The following is a 19,359-nucleotide window of genomic DNA, read 5'->3' on the forward strand; positions in this document are numbered from 1 at the left end:
CCTTCTGCCTTCTCTTCTATAGTGTTGCCTGATCTTAGGGGGAGAAATTTGATGGAGACATCCCATGTATAGCTGTATGTTCCCAGGTCTCTAATCATCTCTGAATAATGTCTAGCTGTTGTACTCACTATTTGTTTTCACCTACTGCAAAAGCAAGCCTCTCTGAAGATAGCTGAATAATGCAGCAATCTATGAGTAGAGCAGACAATCATTATGAGTCCTATTGAGTTTTCTACAAATGCAGAGATGTATTTCAGAAAGATAGATAATCTTCAACACTTCAAAGACCTACAAAATATGACATTCAAAAATGTCTTAAGAACTTAAACTTTTCTCAACAATGAGACATGTCTGTTTCTGACAGCATCAATTACTTCAGGGAGGATGATGGGCATTGAAGAAACTCATCATGGAATTTGTCTTTTGTGTGACAAAGCTAGCCAGTTAGGCAAGAAACTGTTGTTGCCTGGATGGCTTGATGAGTAGCTGTATCAAACTGTCTTACAGGACCCACAGGAGAGTGTCTGCCAAACTTTCCAAGATAAGACCGGACTGTCCTTCAGCATTCCTGCTTCATAGAGGAAACTGCCAGACATTCTGCACTACACAGAAGAAAGCAACTGACAAAATTTGCCAAACAAGGTAGAAAAGATCTTCAAATTTCCTGATTCATTAAAATGTATGCCAGGCACTATGTCCCTATAGACTGGAGATGGATTTCCCAAAGTTACCAAAGAATGTTGGGTGACTGTTCAGGCAGTGATATGTCTCTTGTCAATTCTAGAGCGTTGGAAGTTGCTTACAATACATTTCCTGCTTATTTGGGTAATATTATATCCTTCTGGGGTCTTCAATGGATTTGAAGAATAGAAGGATAGATAAAGTTATAGTTTTCTTTAGTTACAATAAAAGATAAATTAGATGCAAAACCTTAGACTTACAAAAATAAGATAGGTGATAAAGTGTTTTCTTTGATATTGCCTAATATACATAGACTAAATTTTGTAACTATAATTGTCGCTTGATAAACGTTTTCTTATTTGTAATTTTATTATGTTAAAGTTAAAACTTTCCTTTCTAATTAAACAGAAATGGGGAGATGATGTGCGATGCTCTTCTGTATACTGTGAATATGCGTTGTTTTTATTGGTTTTTGAATAAAACTGTTTTGGCCAGTGGCTTAGCAGAGTAAAGTTGGGCAGAAAGTCCAAATAGAGATAGAGAAAGAGAGTAGGTGGAGTCAAGGAGTTGTTTTGTAGCTACCACAGAAGCAAGACATGAGGTAACAAGCCAGGAGACACAGGGTAAAATATAAACTAATAGAAATAGTTAATTTATAGTTAGAACTAGCCAAAAAGAGGCCCGAGCTACTGACCAAAAAATGTAATTGATTTTAATCCTCTGAGTAATTATTTGGGAAAAAGTGGACACTGAGAAATTGGTCCAATGGGACTGGAGGGCAGATAAGAGAATTTCATTAACACATTCCTCTCCAAAGAAAATAATCATTCCATTCCAGCCTATGGTTTATTTGAATACTCCAACATAGACAAAAATACCCAAGAAGATAAAATAGAGTGGGAATATTCAACCCATCCTGTCTAAAACTGACATTGTGTAGCAAAAAAAGTATTCTTAAAATAACATTTTATGTAAAATATCCTATTTACTATCTTATACATGTGGAAGGTCTAACATTCATATTATTGTAATATGTATCATTGGTAAAGAATATGTGCATTGAAAATGTAAAATTATATAAATTAGATCTATCAGAAACCATCTTCTTTGTGGATAACAAACAAAAGCTCCCAGAATTATCTCTTGAGTAAATTTTATGTAGAGAATGATGCTCTATTGTTGTATATCTGTCCTTTACATCACATTGATCCTGAATAAAATCCTTTTCTGATTCACTATGTTTGCTGCTTTAATACCTTAAATATTACCCCCAAATCTGGGAAAGGAGAAGAATAGACAGGAAGCTGGAAAATGAATGAGATTAGTGGAAGTAAATGAACAAGGATCAGGGAAAAATTTATTTAGTGCTGCTTTAAATATGAAACAAACTAACAAACAAAAAAATTTGTTTGAACCTAGGGAAGAGATAAAAATGTAGTATTTTACCAATGAAATTATGGAAGTAGATTGAGCCAATGGGGTGCAGGGAAGCAAAAAATGGGACATTTAAGTTTTGCATTTTCAATCTATATGTGTATTTTCACCATTTTTATGGGCTGTTCGGATTTTATTTGGGATAAGTGTTTATTTGGATGAAGTCCTGTTTTTACACCATTTCTATGTCTTCCTCTTCCCGCCTTAATTATCTCCATGGTCTTTCTATCATATCCTCTTAAATTCTCGATGTCTTCTTCAATTATTATTGTTACATACTCACAACTCCCCACCCACACAGAAAAGAGAAATGAATGAGTAAGAGAGAGATACAGAAAGAAAGGTGAAAGAGACATTTATTTACAGCTCCTGCTGAGTCCATTTTACATTGCTCATATTCACATGTGTTTCGAGGTGACCACTTGGGATTGGATACTCTCTAAATGATTCATTTCTAGAAACAACTGATTTTCTTTTTATTAGCAGCCATTAAATATTTTCCTCATCTACACTTACCTGTCAACTGGTTTTACCACTTTGTTGTTTTGTTGTTGTTTCTTTTTTTTTTTGGAAAAGGGAAAGATAGAAAAATAGTTTGAGGAAGATGAATTTGATTGGTATTAGGTTTGAAAATGAGCAACTACAACACTAACAAAGGAATGAAAGATAACACTAAACATGTTTGGAAAAGCTGTAGGGAAAAATGCTATTTTAAGTTTGCTGTGTGTGTGCGTGTGTGTGTGTTTTAGGTGTATCCATGTGTTTCTCTCTGTGTGTGTTATTTGTTTCAGTATATTTATGTGATGTTTAGATGAAGTTCTGAAACTTACAGATCACAGTGCTTACCACAAAGTGTCATAGTTCATCTAGAAAAAAAAAATTAGAGCAGGACATGGGAGACCTTTTTTGAATCTGACAATTAAGAGAAAGAAAGAGATTCCCAGAATGTTGTAACATACTATCCTATGGTTCCATGAGAGGTAGGAAAAAAAAATGGAAAATAGTCACAAGGGTTAAGTATTGTATGTGAATAAGCATAAACTTCATTATATCTTTCCCACAACCCATCCTGTGTAATATGCTTTCCCAGAGACCTGAGGAAATGAGAGCCAGCCATGTGTCTTAACCCTTGTCAAAACACTTATATGAGATCTTGCCACATCTTCTGAGTGCTCTCTTCTCCACAACCAGGTCATATTTAGAATTCTACATTATGGTTTTGATAGAACCAATAACATTTTAAGGTACCATATATGACTGACAAAAAGGTAAAATCAAATAAAATGCCCTGTTTCATTGTAATAATTACTTGTCTTTTATTATTAATTACCAGCTAGGCTTCAAACAAGACTGCTAAGGGAATTAAAAGCTCTTTTCTGATGAAGTCTCAACATCTTGTATCTTTGTTGGAATTGACATAGTTGTCTACAAGCACAAGAATGGTTCATGTATGTATGTATGTATATATATATATATTCAGATATATATATGAATACTATCTAGTTCAAAATAAAATTGAAATCACAAAATTTCAGAAAAAAATGGTTACTTACAGTATTTAATATTAATTTAGGTCATATTATCTCAGAAGGAAAAATCTCACATTTTCTTTCTTAGGAAAATATGTATGTATGTAAAAAGTGTGCATATGTATATAGTGTCATATATAAACAAGAGAAAATAAATAATAAATTAGGTTATGAACTTGGTCTGAATCCAGGTAATGGGCCTGAACTATGAAATAATGTTTAAAGATAACTGTCTAGTACTAATTCCATTACATTTTTTTTTTAATTTTTGGTGGTAGAATTATCCTTACAAATATATTTAGTAGCTAATGTGTAATATCTTATGTAAGGCTCCACCGCTTCCATTCCTAATGGATGCTCTAACTATAGCTGTTAATTTAGATAGGCAGATTTAGCGAATGGCTTCACATTGGTCTGTAACTTTTTTTTGAAATTTTATTTATGATGAATTTTACTAAAAATATTCTTAACAAAATTGTTTTTCTGGACTTATATTAGGTAAATAATAACAGAATTGTCTAAATTGTGATTGCTATGATAACTGTAGATAATGTAAATTACTTTTGAAAGAGAACTTCCTAATAAACTGTGGATTCTTCATCTTTTGTTACAACATGAATAAGACATTCTTCCCTTAAGAGAAAAGAGAACAACATCTTCATTTTTCTATAGCCAATCTACTCATTAAATTTCCCCAAACTCCCACATACTTAATGCAATTGCTTATTTTCTATCTGTTTTTAAATGTTTCTCTTTTGTTGATCTGAATCTTGCAGAAGATATTTCAAATGTCACACATATCATATTATAAATATGCCACCAATAATCAAAATTCTGACAATTCCATGACAGTAATCACAGTTGGCTTTTTATTGCTAAAACTCAGGAATAATACCAGAGTTCCTGGGGAAGTCTAAGCACAGCATGGTTAGGTAGGTTATACCTACATGGTAGAAAGCTTTGATTTCATAACAGCACAAGGGAATCCGATCTTTTAAATAAAATGTTAAAAATATTAATTACTAACTTGTAAGTCAATTCATAGATGTTACTCAGGCTCCTATCACATGTATTGAAACAATCATTACATGGATTTATATATATATTGGCTTTTGTTTTCCTGGATGAATCACATCTGATACTTACCTAGAACTTCAGATGCACAAACTTCTCTTCTTAGAGAAACATGAGAGACAGTGCTATGTATTTGTAGTTGGGGCTGAGCTGTTGCAGATTTATGTCAGCTTCAATCTTCTCTTCTACCAAAACTGCCAGAGATTTTCAAAGCATGGCTATATATGAAAGAAACTGTCAGCAGATGGGGATATCAAGAATAACAGTTAAAGCAACCCACTCTGACTCTTCTATCCGGAGGATCTGATGTTATGACTTGAATCACTGTGGGAGGAGCATCATAGATTTCTGGACAATAACACATTGCAACATATTTAGGAATCAGACTGCTGATATTGAGGGTAAATTTTGTCGCAGAATTACTGCCACTGAATGCTTATTGGAGCCACTGTTACAAATGGGACACATCATTAATCAGGAACTTAGGAACTTTTCCTGGTTTCCTCAGATGCCAACCTAAATAAATGTTAATATCCTGATGTTTCTGGCATGCATGGTGATTCTCTCCTAGAGATGCCAAGAAAAAGAATGGAGACTGGACCATCAGGATGTCTCATCTAGCTCCTTAGATTGGGAAAGTAAAAGAAAATATAGACAAAGTAAATGTTATTCTTCAGGATTTTCCTTAAAGTTGAAGCAGGACTAACATAGAAGCCAGAGCATCAGCATCACCCAGGAATTAAGAGGAAATCCCCACACCTATGTTGTGTCTTAACTGTTACCAACACATGTACGGGATGCAAGAAGTACTCGTGCATAATACCATGAGAGCAATGGTATGGGCATATAATGTTTGTTTGAAGACTTCTTCTCCAAAAGATTATTCTTTGAATTAACACTGAATAAAGAGCAGAAGAAAGATTTGGAGCATCTAGAAACCATAAGAGTTAAATGTGTATAAATACTTTCTTTCCAGAGTTGCTTATTCTCTTGTTTTTTCATCGCAGCAATAAAAAACTTAAGATATTGCCACATTTTAAAGTATATATATGGAATAAACAAGGGCAAATATGAGGCAGTTAAGTAAATATAAATTAAGAAAATGTGTCTTCTCTGCACTCTATTATTTTTGATTTTTTAAAATTTTTATTGCTTTATAAAAAATACCATTCAAAATTTCCACTTCCTCTCCTCCTCCCATTACCCTCCCGCAACCCCACTCACCCTCCCTCCCCCCCAGTCCTAAGAGAGGGCAGAGTACCCTGCCCTGTGGGAAGTGCAAGGCCCTCCCCATCCATCCAGGCCTAGGAAGGTGTGCATCCAAACATACTAGGATCCCAAAAAGCCAGTACATGCACTAGAGACAAATCACAGTGCCATTATCAATGGCTTCTCAGTCAGCCCTCATTGTCAGCCACACTCAGAGAGTCCGGTCTGAACACATGCTCATTCAGAGCCATTCCAGCTGGCTTTGGTGAGCTCCCACTAGAACAGGCACACTGTCTCAGTGGGTGGACGAACCTCTCACGAACCTGACATCCTTGCTCATCTTCTCCTTCCTACTGCTCTTCAACTGGACCATGGGAGCTCAGTCCAGTGCTCAGATGTGGGTCTCTGTCTCTATACCCATCCATCGACAGATGAAGGTTCTATGGTGATATTCAAGATATTCATTAGTGTGACTATGGGATAAGGAGAGTACAGGGACCTCTCCTCTACTGCCCAAGGACCTCTCTTGGGACATCCCCATGGCCACCTGGGAACCCAACTAGAGCCAAGTCTCTTGCCAACCCTAAAATGGTTCCCGTAATATAGATATCTTCTTCCCTGTTCCCATATCTGTGCATCCTCCATCTCAACCGTTCCACTCCCCAAAGCTCTCCCAAATCCTCCCCTTCTCCCTTCTCTCTCCCCCTTTCCCGTTTCCCCCACTCCACCCCCACCCCCATGATCCCAACTTTTGCCTGGCAATCTTGTCTTCTATCAATTTCCAGGAGGATCTATGTATGTTTTTCTTTGGTGAGCACCCACTAGAACAGGCGTCCCTAGGATTGCGAAGTATAGGCTCAATGTCCTTTGTTTATGGCTCAGCATAGGATTTTCTGTTTCCATCCATTTTCATGCAAAATTCAAGATGTCATTGTTTTTTTTTTGTTTTGTTTTTTTTTTTTTTTTTTTACCGCTGAGTAATACTCTTATGTGTATATGTGCCACACTTTCTTTATCCATTTTTTCCATTGAGGGGCATCTAGGTTGTTTCCAGGTTCTGGCTATTACAAATAATGCTGCTATGAACATAGTTGAACAAATGCTTTAGTAGTTTGATTGGGCATCTCTTGGGTATATTCCCAAGAGTGGTATTGCTGGATCTTGAGGTAGGTTGACTCCCAACTGTCTGAGAAACCATCACATTGATTTCCAAAGTGGTTGCACAAGTTTGCATTCCCACCCACAATGAATGAGTGTTCCCCTTACTCTACATCCTCTCCAACAAAGGCTATCATTGGTGTTTTTGACTTTAGCCATTCTGACAGGTGTAGTATGGTATCTCAAAGTTGTTTTGATTTGCATTTCCCTGATCGCTAAGGAAGTTAAACATGAGCTTCAGTATCTTTTGGCCATTTGAACTTCTGTTGAGAATTTTCTGTTCAGTTCAGTACGCTATTTTTTAATTGGGTTATTTAGAATTTTAATGTCTAGTTATTTCAGTTCTTTATATATTTTGGAGATCAGACCTTTGTCTGATGTGGGGTTGGTGAAGATATTCTCCCATTCATTAGGATGCCTTTTTGTCTTAATGACAGTGTCTTTTGCTTTACAGAAACTTCTCAGTTTCAGGAAGTCCCATTTATTCATTGTTGCTCTTATTGTCTGTGCTATTGGGGTTATACGTATGATGTGGTCTCCTGGGCCCATGTATTGCAGGTTACTTCCTAATTTCTTTTCTGTCATGTTCAGTGCGGTCAGATTTATATTGAGTTCTTTAATCCATTTGGACTTGAGTTTTGTGCATGGTGATAGATATGGATTTATTTTCATTCTTCTAAATGTTGACATCCAGTTATGGCAGCAAAATTTGTTAAAGATGTTTTCTTTCTTCCATTGTCTAATTTTAGTTTCTTTGTAAAAAATCAGGTGTTCACAGTTTGTGGATTAATGTCCGAGTCTTCGATTCAATTTCATTGGTCAACGTCTCTATTTTTATGTCAATACCAAACTGTTTTCATTACTGTAGCTCTGTAAAAGTGTTTGAAGTCAGGGATGGTAATGCCTCCAGAAGTTCCTTTATTGTATAGAATTGTTTTGGCTATCCTGGGTTTTTTTGTTTTTCCATATAAAGTTGTTTATTGTTATCTCAAGATCTCTGAAGAATTTTGTTGGGATTTTGGTGGTGATCGCATTGAATCTATAGATTGCCTTTGGTAGAATTGCCATTTTTACTATGTTGATCCTAAAAATCCAATAACATGAAAGATCCTTCCATTTTCTAGTATCCTCTTCAATTTCTTTCTTCAAAGCCTTAAAGTTCTTGTCAAACAGATCTTTCAATTCCTTGTTCAGTGTTACACCAAAGTACTTTATGTGCTTTGTGGCTATTGTGAAAGGTGATGTTTCTCTGATCTTGCTCTCTGCTTCTTTATTCTTTGTGTATATGAAGGCTACTGGTAATTTGAGTTAATCTTGTAACCTGCTACATCACTGAAGGTATTTATTTTACTGTAGGAGTTCTTTGATAGAGGTTTTTTGGGGTTACTTATGTACACTATCATATCACCTGTAAAGAATGAAGTTTGACTTCTTCCTTTCCAATTTGAATCCCCTTGATCTCCTTATGCTGTCTTATTGTTGTTGCTAGAACTTCAAGTACTTTATTGAGGAGATATGGAGAGAGTAGAAGCCTTGTCTTGTTCCTGATTTTAGTGGAATCGGTTTGAGTTTCTCTCCATTTAATTTGATGTTTTCTGTCAGCTTGCTGTGTATAGTTTTTATTATATTTAGGTATGATCCCTAATCCCTCCAAGACCTTTATCATAAAGGGGTGTTAATTTTTTTTCAAATGCTTTTTCAGCATCTAATGAAATGATCATATGTTTTATTTTATTTCAGTTGATTTATATGATGGATTACATTGATAGATTTTTGTATGTTGAACCAGCCCTACATCTCTGCAATGAAGCCTACTTGATCATAATTGATGACTTTTTGACGTGTTCTTGGATTCCGTTTGCCAGTATTTTATTGAGAATTTTGGCATTGGTGTTCATGAGTGAGATTGGTCTGTAATTTTCTTTTTTGTTTGAGTCTTTGTGTGCCTATTCCTCTATAGTATCTTCAGCACCTGAGATTCTTTCTTCTATCTCTTGTATTCTGTTGTTTATATTTGTCTCTGTAGTTCCTATTCGTTTACCCAGGTTTTCCATATCCAGCCATCCCTCGGTTTGTGCTTTCTTTATTATCTACATTCCAGTCTTCAAGTCTTTAACTGTTTCCTTTACCTGTTTGATTGCTTTTTGTTTGGTTTCTTTGGTATCTTTGAGAGATTTATTAATTTCTTCTAATGTTTTGTTTGTCTTTTCTTCCATTTCTTTAAGGGAGTTTTTCACTTCCTGTCTAAGGGTCTCCATCATTTTCATAATGTTATATTTAAAGTCAATTTCTTCTGGGTTAAGGTGTGCTTTTGAAACTGGTTGTTCATTATCTTTTTTAAAGATTTACATTCTTATAAATTAAATAACACAATGCTGCTATATCAACTAGAGTCATCTGAGAATAAGGTAAGGATATGGTGGCCACACCTTTCAAACTTTTGAAGTTTCCTACCAATGACATTTTTCCACATCTTTAAACAACCAATCAAAAACAACTTGTGAATCAGCATTATTTTTTTCCATTAATCTTCACATCAATTTTGAATTGGGTTAACTGACTACCTACTGATTTTCATACTAAAATATTATAGACTCAGCATTGTTATCTATAACAGACACCACAGTCTCTTTCTAACCAGAATTACAAATCTCAACATTTTTAGATCCTTACCACCTGCTATCCGGAATATCTTTCTGTGTAGTTGTTTTGTTCTCCTCACTGAATTCTGGATCACTCAGTTACAAGTGCTCTAGGAGAGCAGGCACAGCAGCTTCTGCCTTGGGGAAGATGTACTCTGATGAAGCATCAGAAAATCCCCTATATCAATTTCTTTGAAACAGCAAACTTCTTACATTAGTTATTTCCGCAAAGCTGTGACAAATACCTAATATATGGAATGTGAGAAATGGCATGGTCCCTATGCTTCGAATTTACTAAGGAGATGGCCTTTTCTATTTCCCATGTAGATTATATCCATATATGTCTCTCTTAGGGTTCTCTTTGTTGTCGAGGTTCTCTGGGATTGTGAAATATAGGCTAATTTTTATTTGTTTCATGTATAAAAGTCACTTATGAATGAGTACATATTATATTTGTCATTCTGGTTCTGAGTAAGAACCTATAATTCTGATGACAATACTGTATATTAAAACAGTTCTGAGGGATCTCTATAGAGTTTTTTATTTAGTTTTATAACTCTCAACGTATTGATTTTTAACACATGATACTTTCTTTTGAAAATGTACAGATGGGACTAAAGAGGAAGAAAGACATTTGGGGAAAGGAAACTCTATAGGCAGCTGTACCTTAATGTCACTGTGACTTTCTCAGTCTGATTGTCTTTGCAAAAATATACTAGCAGATGGAAACAATAAGATAGACAGCTGGTGACTCTGCTACATCCTTCAGGGGTTTATGTCATGGCTTGTATCACTGTGGGAGGAGTATTCCAATACTGTTGACAGTAATAAGTAGCAACATCTTCAAGCTGCAGGCTGCTAATGGTGAGAGTAAAATCTGTCCCAGATCCACTGCCACTGAACCTTGAAGGAACCCCAGATTCCAAACTGGCTGCATCGTATATGAGGAGTTTAGGAGAGCTGCCTGGTTTTTGCTGATACCAGGCTAACCCATTACTAATGCTTTCACTTGCCCTGCAAGTAATGCTGACTCTGTCTCCTAGAGATGCAGACAAGGATGGAGACTGGGTCATCTGGATGTCACATATTATGCCTGTGAGTGGAAACATACAAATAATATTCTTGGTTAGTTATGATAGAAATGACTTCTGTGAAGTTCCAGCTGCACTGATTACAAAAAGATAAACAAATTATCATAGTTGTCATTCCTTACCTGGGATCCAGAGCAGCAGGAACACCAAAAGCTGAGAAGGAGGATTCATGTCTATGCTGTATCGTGTTATTGACTGAATCTTAGACAGGTTATGACCAAGCTTTTAAGAAGATGTGAGTGAACAAATGCAAATCACCAGGGCCTTGTCAGAGCTGAGCACAGATGCAGGGATGTTTTATCTTAGTAACTCAGCTGGTTGAGGAGCAGGTGTCCCAAGCTAGACCAAAATGTTTCAGATTTTACTAAACACTGTTTTTGTTAATGTTATAGTTTATTACAAAAAGTGTTTTGATAATTTTTCAGCAGGCCAAAAGAGATTAACACAAGTATAAAATCCTTTATTCACATCACTTCTATACTAAATTGTTCCATTTTAAATAATGTGCTTACTCCTGCTAGCTGCTGCCATATTCCTCCTGTATTTGGCTTGGTGGGATTGTTATGTTAAAGGATATCACTGTATCTAATACACTGTGATTATTTCATAAAATATCTCCTCTCCTCCTTGTACAATTTACTTGCAGATAATAACAAAGATGATTTTTATAAGAGCAATGATGCTTGTTTAAATCTATGTTTTGATTAAACTTTCTGGGTCATCCTAAAAGATAGGGGTTATTAGGACAGTTAGTGAAGATGATTAATGATATGTTTTAGGTTTTTCTGCCAATTGCTCCAATAAGTGAACTGATTATGCCAGCTCCTCTAGAAATATACCCAACAATCTAACTACTCAATGATTTTAACAGTTCATCTTTTCTTGTTTTTAAAGAACTTTCCCATTCTGGAAGTTCAGGTGAACATTCTAGTTAAAGGGAGTAGGTGTGGTAGGGAACAGAGCTATCTCCCAAGGTCTTTTCCTTACAAGTACCTAGAAAAGTTTCTAATAAGATCTTCCGACTACTGGGTTTACATTTGTTCATTAGAGTGTCTATGTCAGCTCAGCCCAGTGCAACTACATCCTGGACAATCTTCATGACTATATAAATCTAGGATAATGTGCATGTACAAAGAGTAAGAGCAATGTTACATTCCACAGAGCAGAAGTCTAAGACAGACCCATAGACTTGAGGTGAGAAGTCAGGGAATAACTCGAGAAAGCATTGCCCTGAAGAAACTTGCTATATACAGAAACAGTGGAAATTAAGACCCATCACCAGGGTGGGCAAAGAACGGAATAAGACAAATCATTATCTGAAAGAGAAGAAATACTTTTGGAATGCTGGGGCACACATCAAGTTAGAAAGTACTAGATTGTTTTGGGGCATTGTGACATTGGATAGAAACAAAAAGTGACAAAAACCAATCTAAAACTTTTACTTTCCTACCTATATTTCTCCCTAGAGCACCAATGAACTAAAACATAGTTAAAGCATGAAAGCAGATTAGCAACTCTGAAAAATAAGAGCTGCAACCCAAGCATTTAACTAATCCAGTGAAGTAAAAAGGAATCTAGGCACAGTATGACAGTTATATAGTCAGTAGCTGGACTAGCAGAGATCACTTTTGGGGAGCCTGGGTTACAGTCACAGCACAGTGACATGTGGGGTACAGAACATTGTCAGGGATCCCAGATATTTGGTACTAGATCATAACCAATGTAACAGCAGAACTGTGGCCAAGTATCAGAACAGGGTGTCCTTTCCAGGCAAGGAACAGCAAGGGCAGCAAGCAAGTGATAAAGGTGGTCTTCCTTAAAGAATTGACAATAAATTTTTTGAAGTATTTTATTAATTTTTATTGAGAAGTACATTTTTTATTAAAAGTTCCCACCTCCCCTCCTCCCACTTCCCTTCCCTCCCCCCACCCCCTCTCTCCCTCCCTCTCCAGTCCAAGGAACAGTCAGGGTTCCCTACCTTCTGGGAAGTCCAAGGTCCTCCCCACTCCCCCCCCCCCGGTCCAGAAAGGTGAGCATACAAACAGACTAGGCTCCCACAAAGCCAGTCCATGCAGTAGAATCAAAACCCAGTGCCATTGTCCTTGGCTTCTCAATCAGCCTCAACCATCAGCCACATTCAGAGATTCCAGTTAGATCACATGCCCCATCAGTCCCAGTCAAACTGGACTTGGTAATCTCCCATTAGATCAGTCCCATTGTCTCAGTGGGTGGACACACCCCTCGTTGTCCTGACTTCCCTGCTCATGTTTTCCCTCCTTCTGCTCCTCATTTGGATCTTAGGAGCTCAGTCCAGTGCTCCAATGTGGGTCTCTATCTCCATCCAATGCCAGATGAATGTTCTATGGTGATATGCTAGATATTCATCAGTGTGGCTATAGGATAAGGTCAGTTCAGGCACCCTCTCCTCTGCTGCCCAAGAAACAAGCTGGGGACATCTCCTTGGAAACCTGGAAACCCCTTTAGAGTCAAGTCTCTTGCCAACCCTAAAATGGCTCCCTTAATTAAGATATTTACTTCCCTGTTCCTACATCCATCCCTCCTCCATCCCAACCATCCCATTCCCTCAAGCTCTCCCCATCCTCCCCTTTTCCCTTCCCTCTCCCCATCTCCCTTTATCCCCACCCCACCCCCACTCCCATGCTCTCAACCCCTGTCCAGCAATCTAGTCTAATTTCAATATCCAGGAGGATAACTATATGTTTTTCTTTGGATTCACCTTCTTATTTAGCTTCTCTAGGATCACGAACTATAGGCTCAATGCCCTTTGTTTATGGCTAGAATCCACTTACGAGTGAGTACATACCATATTCATCTTTTGGGGTCTGGGTTATCTCACTCAGTAAAGTATTTTCTATTTCCATCCATTTGTGTAGTAGTATGAGTGGCAGGCTCTGTCCCCGGCACCCAGGCTCCCCCACGGCTAGCTTTACCCCAAAATAATTACACAGAAACTGTATTCTTTTAAACACCGCTTAGCCCATTATATCTAGCCTTTTCTCAGCTAACTCTTGCACCTGGACTAGCCCATTTCTTATAATCTATGTAGCCCACGAGCTGGCTTACCAGGAATGATCTTAATATGTGTCTGCCTGGAGTGAGAGAATCATGGTGACTCACTGACTCAGCTTCTTTCTCCCAGCATTCTGTTCTGTTTACTCCACCCACCTATGTTTTAACCTATGAGGGCCAAGCAGTTTCTTTATTGCTTAACCAATGAAATTAACAGATTGATATATGACACTCCCCCATCACATTTGCATGAAAAATTCAAGATGTCATTGTTTTTTACCACCAAGTAGGACTCTAAAGTGTGTATGTGCCACACCTTGTTTATCCATTCTTCTATTCTGATGTGCACCTAGATTGTTTCCAGGTTCTGGCTATTATAAATATACAAATATTCTTGAGCCATACATTTTTATAATATGTTTTTGATTGCTGGCTACATAATCTCATATGGCAATCACTAGTCATGGGGGAGCTATAAAACCAGGTCTTTCAACAAAAACACAGTTTCTCCACCTCTGATATCAGTATCAGATATCATTTTCAGTGGAAAATCATTGGGAATTACCTGAATGATCTTTTATCTTTCTGTACACAGTCTGCTTTTTAAAATAATTTAGACCTAATGTTTATTTTTTTAAAAAGTGATTTCCCAAGTTTGCAAACGCAGAATTTTGGATAGAGATCAGCCACCCCAGAAACCTAAATATAGATGCTATTGACTCCTTGAAGAGCTGATTCAGTCTGAATAAATGAATATTCTTTTCCCATGTGGTACCAACTGAGATTCTCAAATTCATTACAACTAAACAGGAAGATTAAAGTGGCCATCTCTTTTGTAGAAACTATAAGAATGGCAAATTGCACAAATATTTTAATTAAATATTTAGGTAGTAAAATCCATATATGAAATCATACAGAAAATTTTAATAAACACAGCATCACTAGTAAATGTAAATTAATGGAGGCTCAGGAAAATGCACAGTCTGCCAATTTGTGCTTCCTAAATTTCTTATTGACTTCCCATCTCAGTCCTTCTGAAAAAGACATACCACGTTCCTAGGATTTTCCTCGAAGTTGAGTAGGGTTTTTTCTGCAACATCTTGGTCTTCCCACTGTTTTTTTTTTCATCTTGAACTATCATCAAACAGTGGAGAAGCACATGACCACCTGTTCTGATAAGATGTAGATGAGTACCCACCACTTGGGTGTTCTGGAAGACTTAGGCTTATGGTCCTCATACTGCAGATCCTGCAAGATTGGTGACAAGCTTCCATTGAGTGTCCTTGTCTTATAATACATAAAAGGCATTTTTTTGTCTCAGAATGAGGATCCTAAACATGGCATTATTAACCAGATTTCATTTCTTTCTATTAAATTTGCATTATTTTAGTGTGTATGTTCATATTATGTGCATATGTTAGCATGTGTTATGGGTTACCCTAGATATGAAGAATGTATATTTGTGTGGAGCTGGTCATTAAACTTATTATCTGACTTGAGTAGCAGGCAGATTTCACATATGCTTCAGATATGATGTGATTTTCATTAGAAAGTTATTTGGATTTACTCTGAAATTACCTTTACCATAATATAAACAAATGCATTAATATATGTTTTTTCTACTATACAAATTTTCAAGAATCCATTTCTTTATGGCATTTGGAAGTTGAATGTTGAGACTAAAGACAGCCAGATTATGGGTTTCATCACAAGTTTTCTTCTAATCAATTGTGTTAGTTAACAAGAGATATAGTAATAATTTTTCAAAAAAAATTATTTAAAACAATAGCAAAACGTGGGATCTCACATTGGATGACAGAATGCTACAATCCATTCCATGAGCTGACCTTTATCCAGAGTTTTTAGTAAGGTCTCTTCCCTTTGCCATTTTCTGGTTATAGAGGCTGTAAATTCTGAGATTTAAGGGAAGAAAAGAGAGAATACAGATCAACCTATCTGACTTTTTTTTTTACCATAACCTTATTCTGACCTCCTTGAATCAAGTTCACCTGTAATGTCTGTCGTCAGAATCACCAACATCCACCAATTTTGGCTTTCATGGGGCTTACATACATTATTTCTTATTACTGTGGAAGCAGTAATCACACAATTCATAATAGAAAGATATAACATTTGTAGACTGGAGGATAACAATAGTGGGAGTGAAATTTGAGCCAGATCAACTTCCACTGAACCTCAAGGAGGCCTCAGTTTACAGACTGTGTGTCTTATAGACTGGAGTTTAGAAGCATTCTCTGATTTCTGCAGTTTAGGGTTCCAGGCGAAAAAAAATATTAATTCCATGACTGATCTGGCAAATGAATCTGATTGTTTCTCACAAAGATATTGACAAAAGGATGAGAAAACAGAATGCCATATCTCACACCTCAGATTGGAAGCATACAGCAAATATACAATGGGTACATTGTGTAATTTTCTTTTGCAAAATGGCTTCCCTGAAAATCCATTCATCTTTGATCACGATGGGCTAGACTAATGCAGTACCATCATCTTTTGTGAAAAGAAAAGTGACCAGAACCCCAGGAAATAAGGAGGGGTATTGATCTCTATCTGAATTTTGGTTTTGGTTCAATCTATGAAAAAGGCTGTGGGCCAATAAGCTGTGTTCTGATAATATACAAATTATCAAGACGGCTGTATACACTTTGACATGACTCTACAATTGTCTTAGCTTTGACTTCGTAGTTCAGTGCAGGCTCCCATGTTTCCAGGTTTTCAAGATAGACCAGTGCAGCACACATTTACTTACAGGGGCCTTCATATCTGTGGGCAAAAGAACAACATTAGCATAGGATCTTGTGGCAGTAAATTTTTTATCACTCCCTGTTCCTGTAGGTGCTTTTGTATTTCCACTACATTTCCCTGAAGGTCAGTAACTATATTTGTGAAATAGTATCAAACATCTGAAGGAAACTTATACTTCCTGCCATTGGTTACTTTAGGAATTTTTGAATTTTTTTAATTAAAGAAAAGTTTCTGTTTTTTCCTGCTATGGCTGAAGTGAATTGGAGAAGTAAAACAATACTTACATGGAAAAAGCAGTTCAGTCACCTCTAGCTAAGCCGTCTTTATTTTTGAATTTATCAATGCTTTTCCCAGTTAGTAAAACCAATATAAAAGAATTTCTCACTACCATCTTAATAATATAATTTTCCCTGTACTATTTTGTAGTAGCAACTATCCATACCTGGTGTTCATTATAATCCCCTATCTACTGCTCACGCTCTGTGTCTCTGGGTTACAAAAACAATTATATTTACTTGTTGGGAATTGCACACATGTATACCATGTGTTATGGACCTATCTATCTCCATTCCTATATGAAACCACCACCCTGAATGTCATAAAGCATAATCTCATTCATAATTTCTTGTCTTTTTGTTAGGTTCATTTATTTCTGTTTTTTAAGCATGTATGTGTAAGTGTCAGTTTTATGGTAGGTAGTTGTGAGTGGAGGTGCCCAGAGGAGCAAGAGGAGTCAATTCTCAAGAACTAATTATTCAGTGAGTTGTGAGCTACCCATTGTGGTGCTTAGAAAAACTTGAGTCTTCTGATAGAGCAGTGTGTGCTTTTTACCATTGAACTATCTCTCCCTTTGTTCCTATCATGAAATTGCCCCTTTTAAACACTTATAGCTTTCACTATCTAGTTATTGCTGCATAGAGGTGATCCTTTGGAATTTAAGTAACCCATCAGTGACTATACCTCTGAAGGTAAATGACTAATATTCCCCTAATTGCCATCAACCGCAATAGTTCCTTTTCAATCGGTTGGACCTTATAAGAGTCTTCTGTTATCCAACTCTTCACAAGTTTCAGAATATATCTCAAACTAGTATTCAGAAAGATGTTTAGGGACAAAATGGTGAGAATAACCATGAAATGCTTTCTTCATATAACGGTGTAAACGAATGCAAACAGATTGTAAAAATATATACAGCTTTAATGGAGAAATAGACTTACAGAACCAACGTTCCCGCGGAGACCAGGAAAGCAGAAGCAAGCTCTGCAAGCACTCTCGCCAGATTTATAGGTAAACATCAGCCCGAGGCAAACACGCCCCCTAAGGGGTGGGACTTATCCCTACATCTTCTGGACAATACATGGATGTTTCCTCATGAAAGCATAACAGCTGTATTTACATACAACCCTCCCCATGAGATCAAGACTGTCCAAGCTCTCTATCCCCTCTTAGTAAGGGCTGTTGTCTTCAGAAACAGAAGTCCTTTCATAACAAGTGTTCATACAACTTTGAATGCTATGTGCTCAGCTTTTGCTTCCTGTGCACCTGCCACCCCTCTTAGAGGTCCTATATTAAGGAAGATATTTGAAGACCTGTGAACAGATTGTGCCACATACTTGATTATCAATGGTGTCTCTTTCTGAGGTTTAGCTCTCTACTACTGATTTTATGCTTATAAATGAACATCTTTGTTAATGGAATAATTTTTTTTAATTATTTTATTGCGAAAAGAAGAAAAAAAACATAAACAAAAAACAAGTTTCCACCTCCTCCCAGCCTCCCATTTCCCTTCCCCTCCTCCCACCCTTCTCCCCCTCCTCCCACCCTTCTCCCCCTCCCCCCACTCCTCTCCCCCCCTCCCTCTCCAGTCCACAGAGCAGTCCGGGTTCCCTGCCCTGTGGCAAGTCCTAGGTCCTCCCCCCTCCGTCCATATCTAGGAAGGTGAACATCCAAACTGGCTAGGCTCCCACAAAGCCAGCACATTAAGTAGGATCAAAACCCCCTGCCATTGTCCTTGGTGTCTCATCAGCCCTCATTGTTCGCCATGTTCAGAGAGTCCGGTTTTATCCCATGCTTTTTCGGTCACAGTCCAGCTGGCCTTGGTGAGCTCCCCGTAGATCAGCTCCACTGTCTCAGTGGGTGGATGCACGCCTCGTGGTCCCGAATTCTTTGCTCATGTTCTCCCTTCTTCTGCTCCTCCTTGGGACCTTGGGAGCTCAGTCCAGTGCTCCAGTGTGGGTCTCTGTCTCTATCTCTATCCATCACCAGATGAAGATTCTATGATGATATGCAAGATATTCGTCAGTATTGCTCTAGGATAGGGTCATTTCAGGTTCCCAATCCTCAGCTGCCCAAGGAACTAACTGGGAACCTCATCTTGGGCACTAGGGAGCCCCTCTAGGGTCAAGTCTCTTGCCCACCCTAAACTGGCTCCCTTAACTAAGAATTGTGGTTCCGTGCTCCCCTATCCACCTTTCCTTTATCCCAATTCTCCTGTTTCCCAGGTCCCCCCTCCTTCCCTTCTACCTTTTCTCTCCCCATCTCCCTTTACCCCCATCCCACCCCATCCCCAAGATCCCATTTTCTCCCCGGAAATTTGGTCTACTTCCCTTAGCCAAGAGGACAACTATATGTTTTTCCTTGGGTTCACCTTCTTACTTAGCTTCTTTAGGTTCACCTCTTGTAGACCCCGTGGTTCTTATTTATGGCTAGAAACCAATTATGAGTGAGTACATCCCATATTCATCT

At 37.5% G+C, this 19,359-nt stretch overlaps 1 gene segment (V, D, J or C); it reads right to left on the minus strand.

The window, feature by feature from the left end:
• Nucleotides 1–10,500: 10,500 nt before the first annotated feature.
• On the minus strand, nucleotides 10,501–10,996 carry LOC121432983. The segment is given in 2 exon segments: nucleotides 10,501–10,820; nucleotides 10,941–10,996. Coding segments are annotated over 2 exon segments (369 nt in total).
• Between the last annotated feature and the right edge of the window lie 8,363 nt (nucleotides 10,997–19,359).

The sequence above is a fragment of the Microtus oregoni genome, unplaced genomic scaffold, assembly GCF_018167655.1.
Source record: "Microtus oregoni isolate MIOR12 unplaced genomic scaffold, Mior012 000002F_ref0000024, whole genome shotgun sequence".
NCBI classification, from domain to species: Eukaryota; Metazoa; Chordata; class Mammalia; order Rodentia; family Cricetidae; genus Microtus; species Microtus oregoni.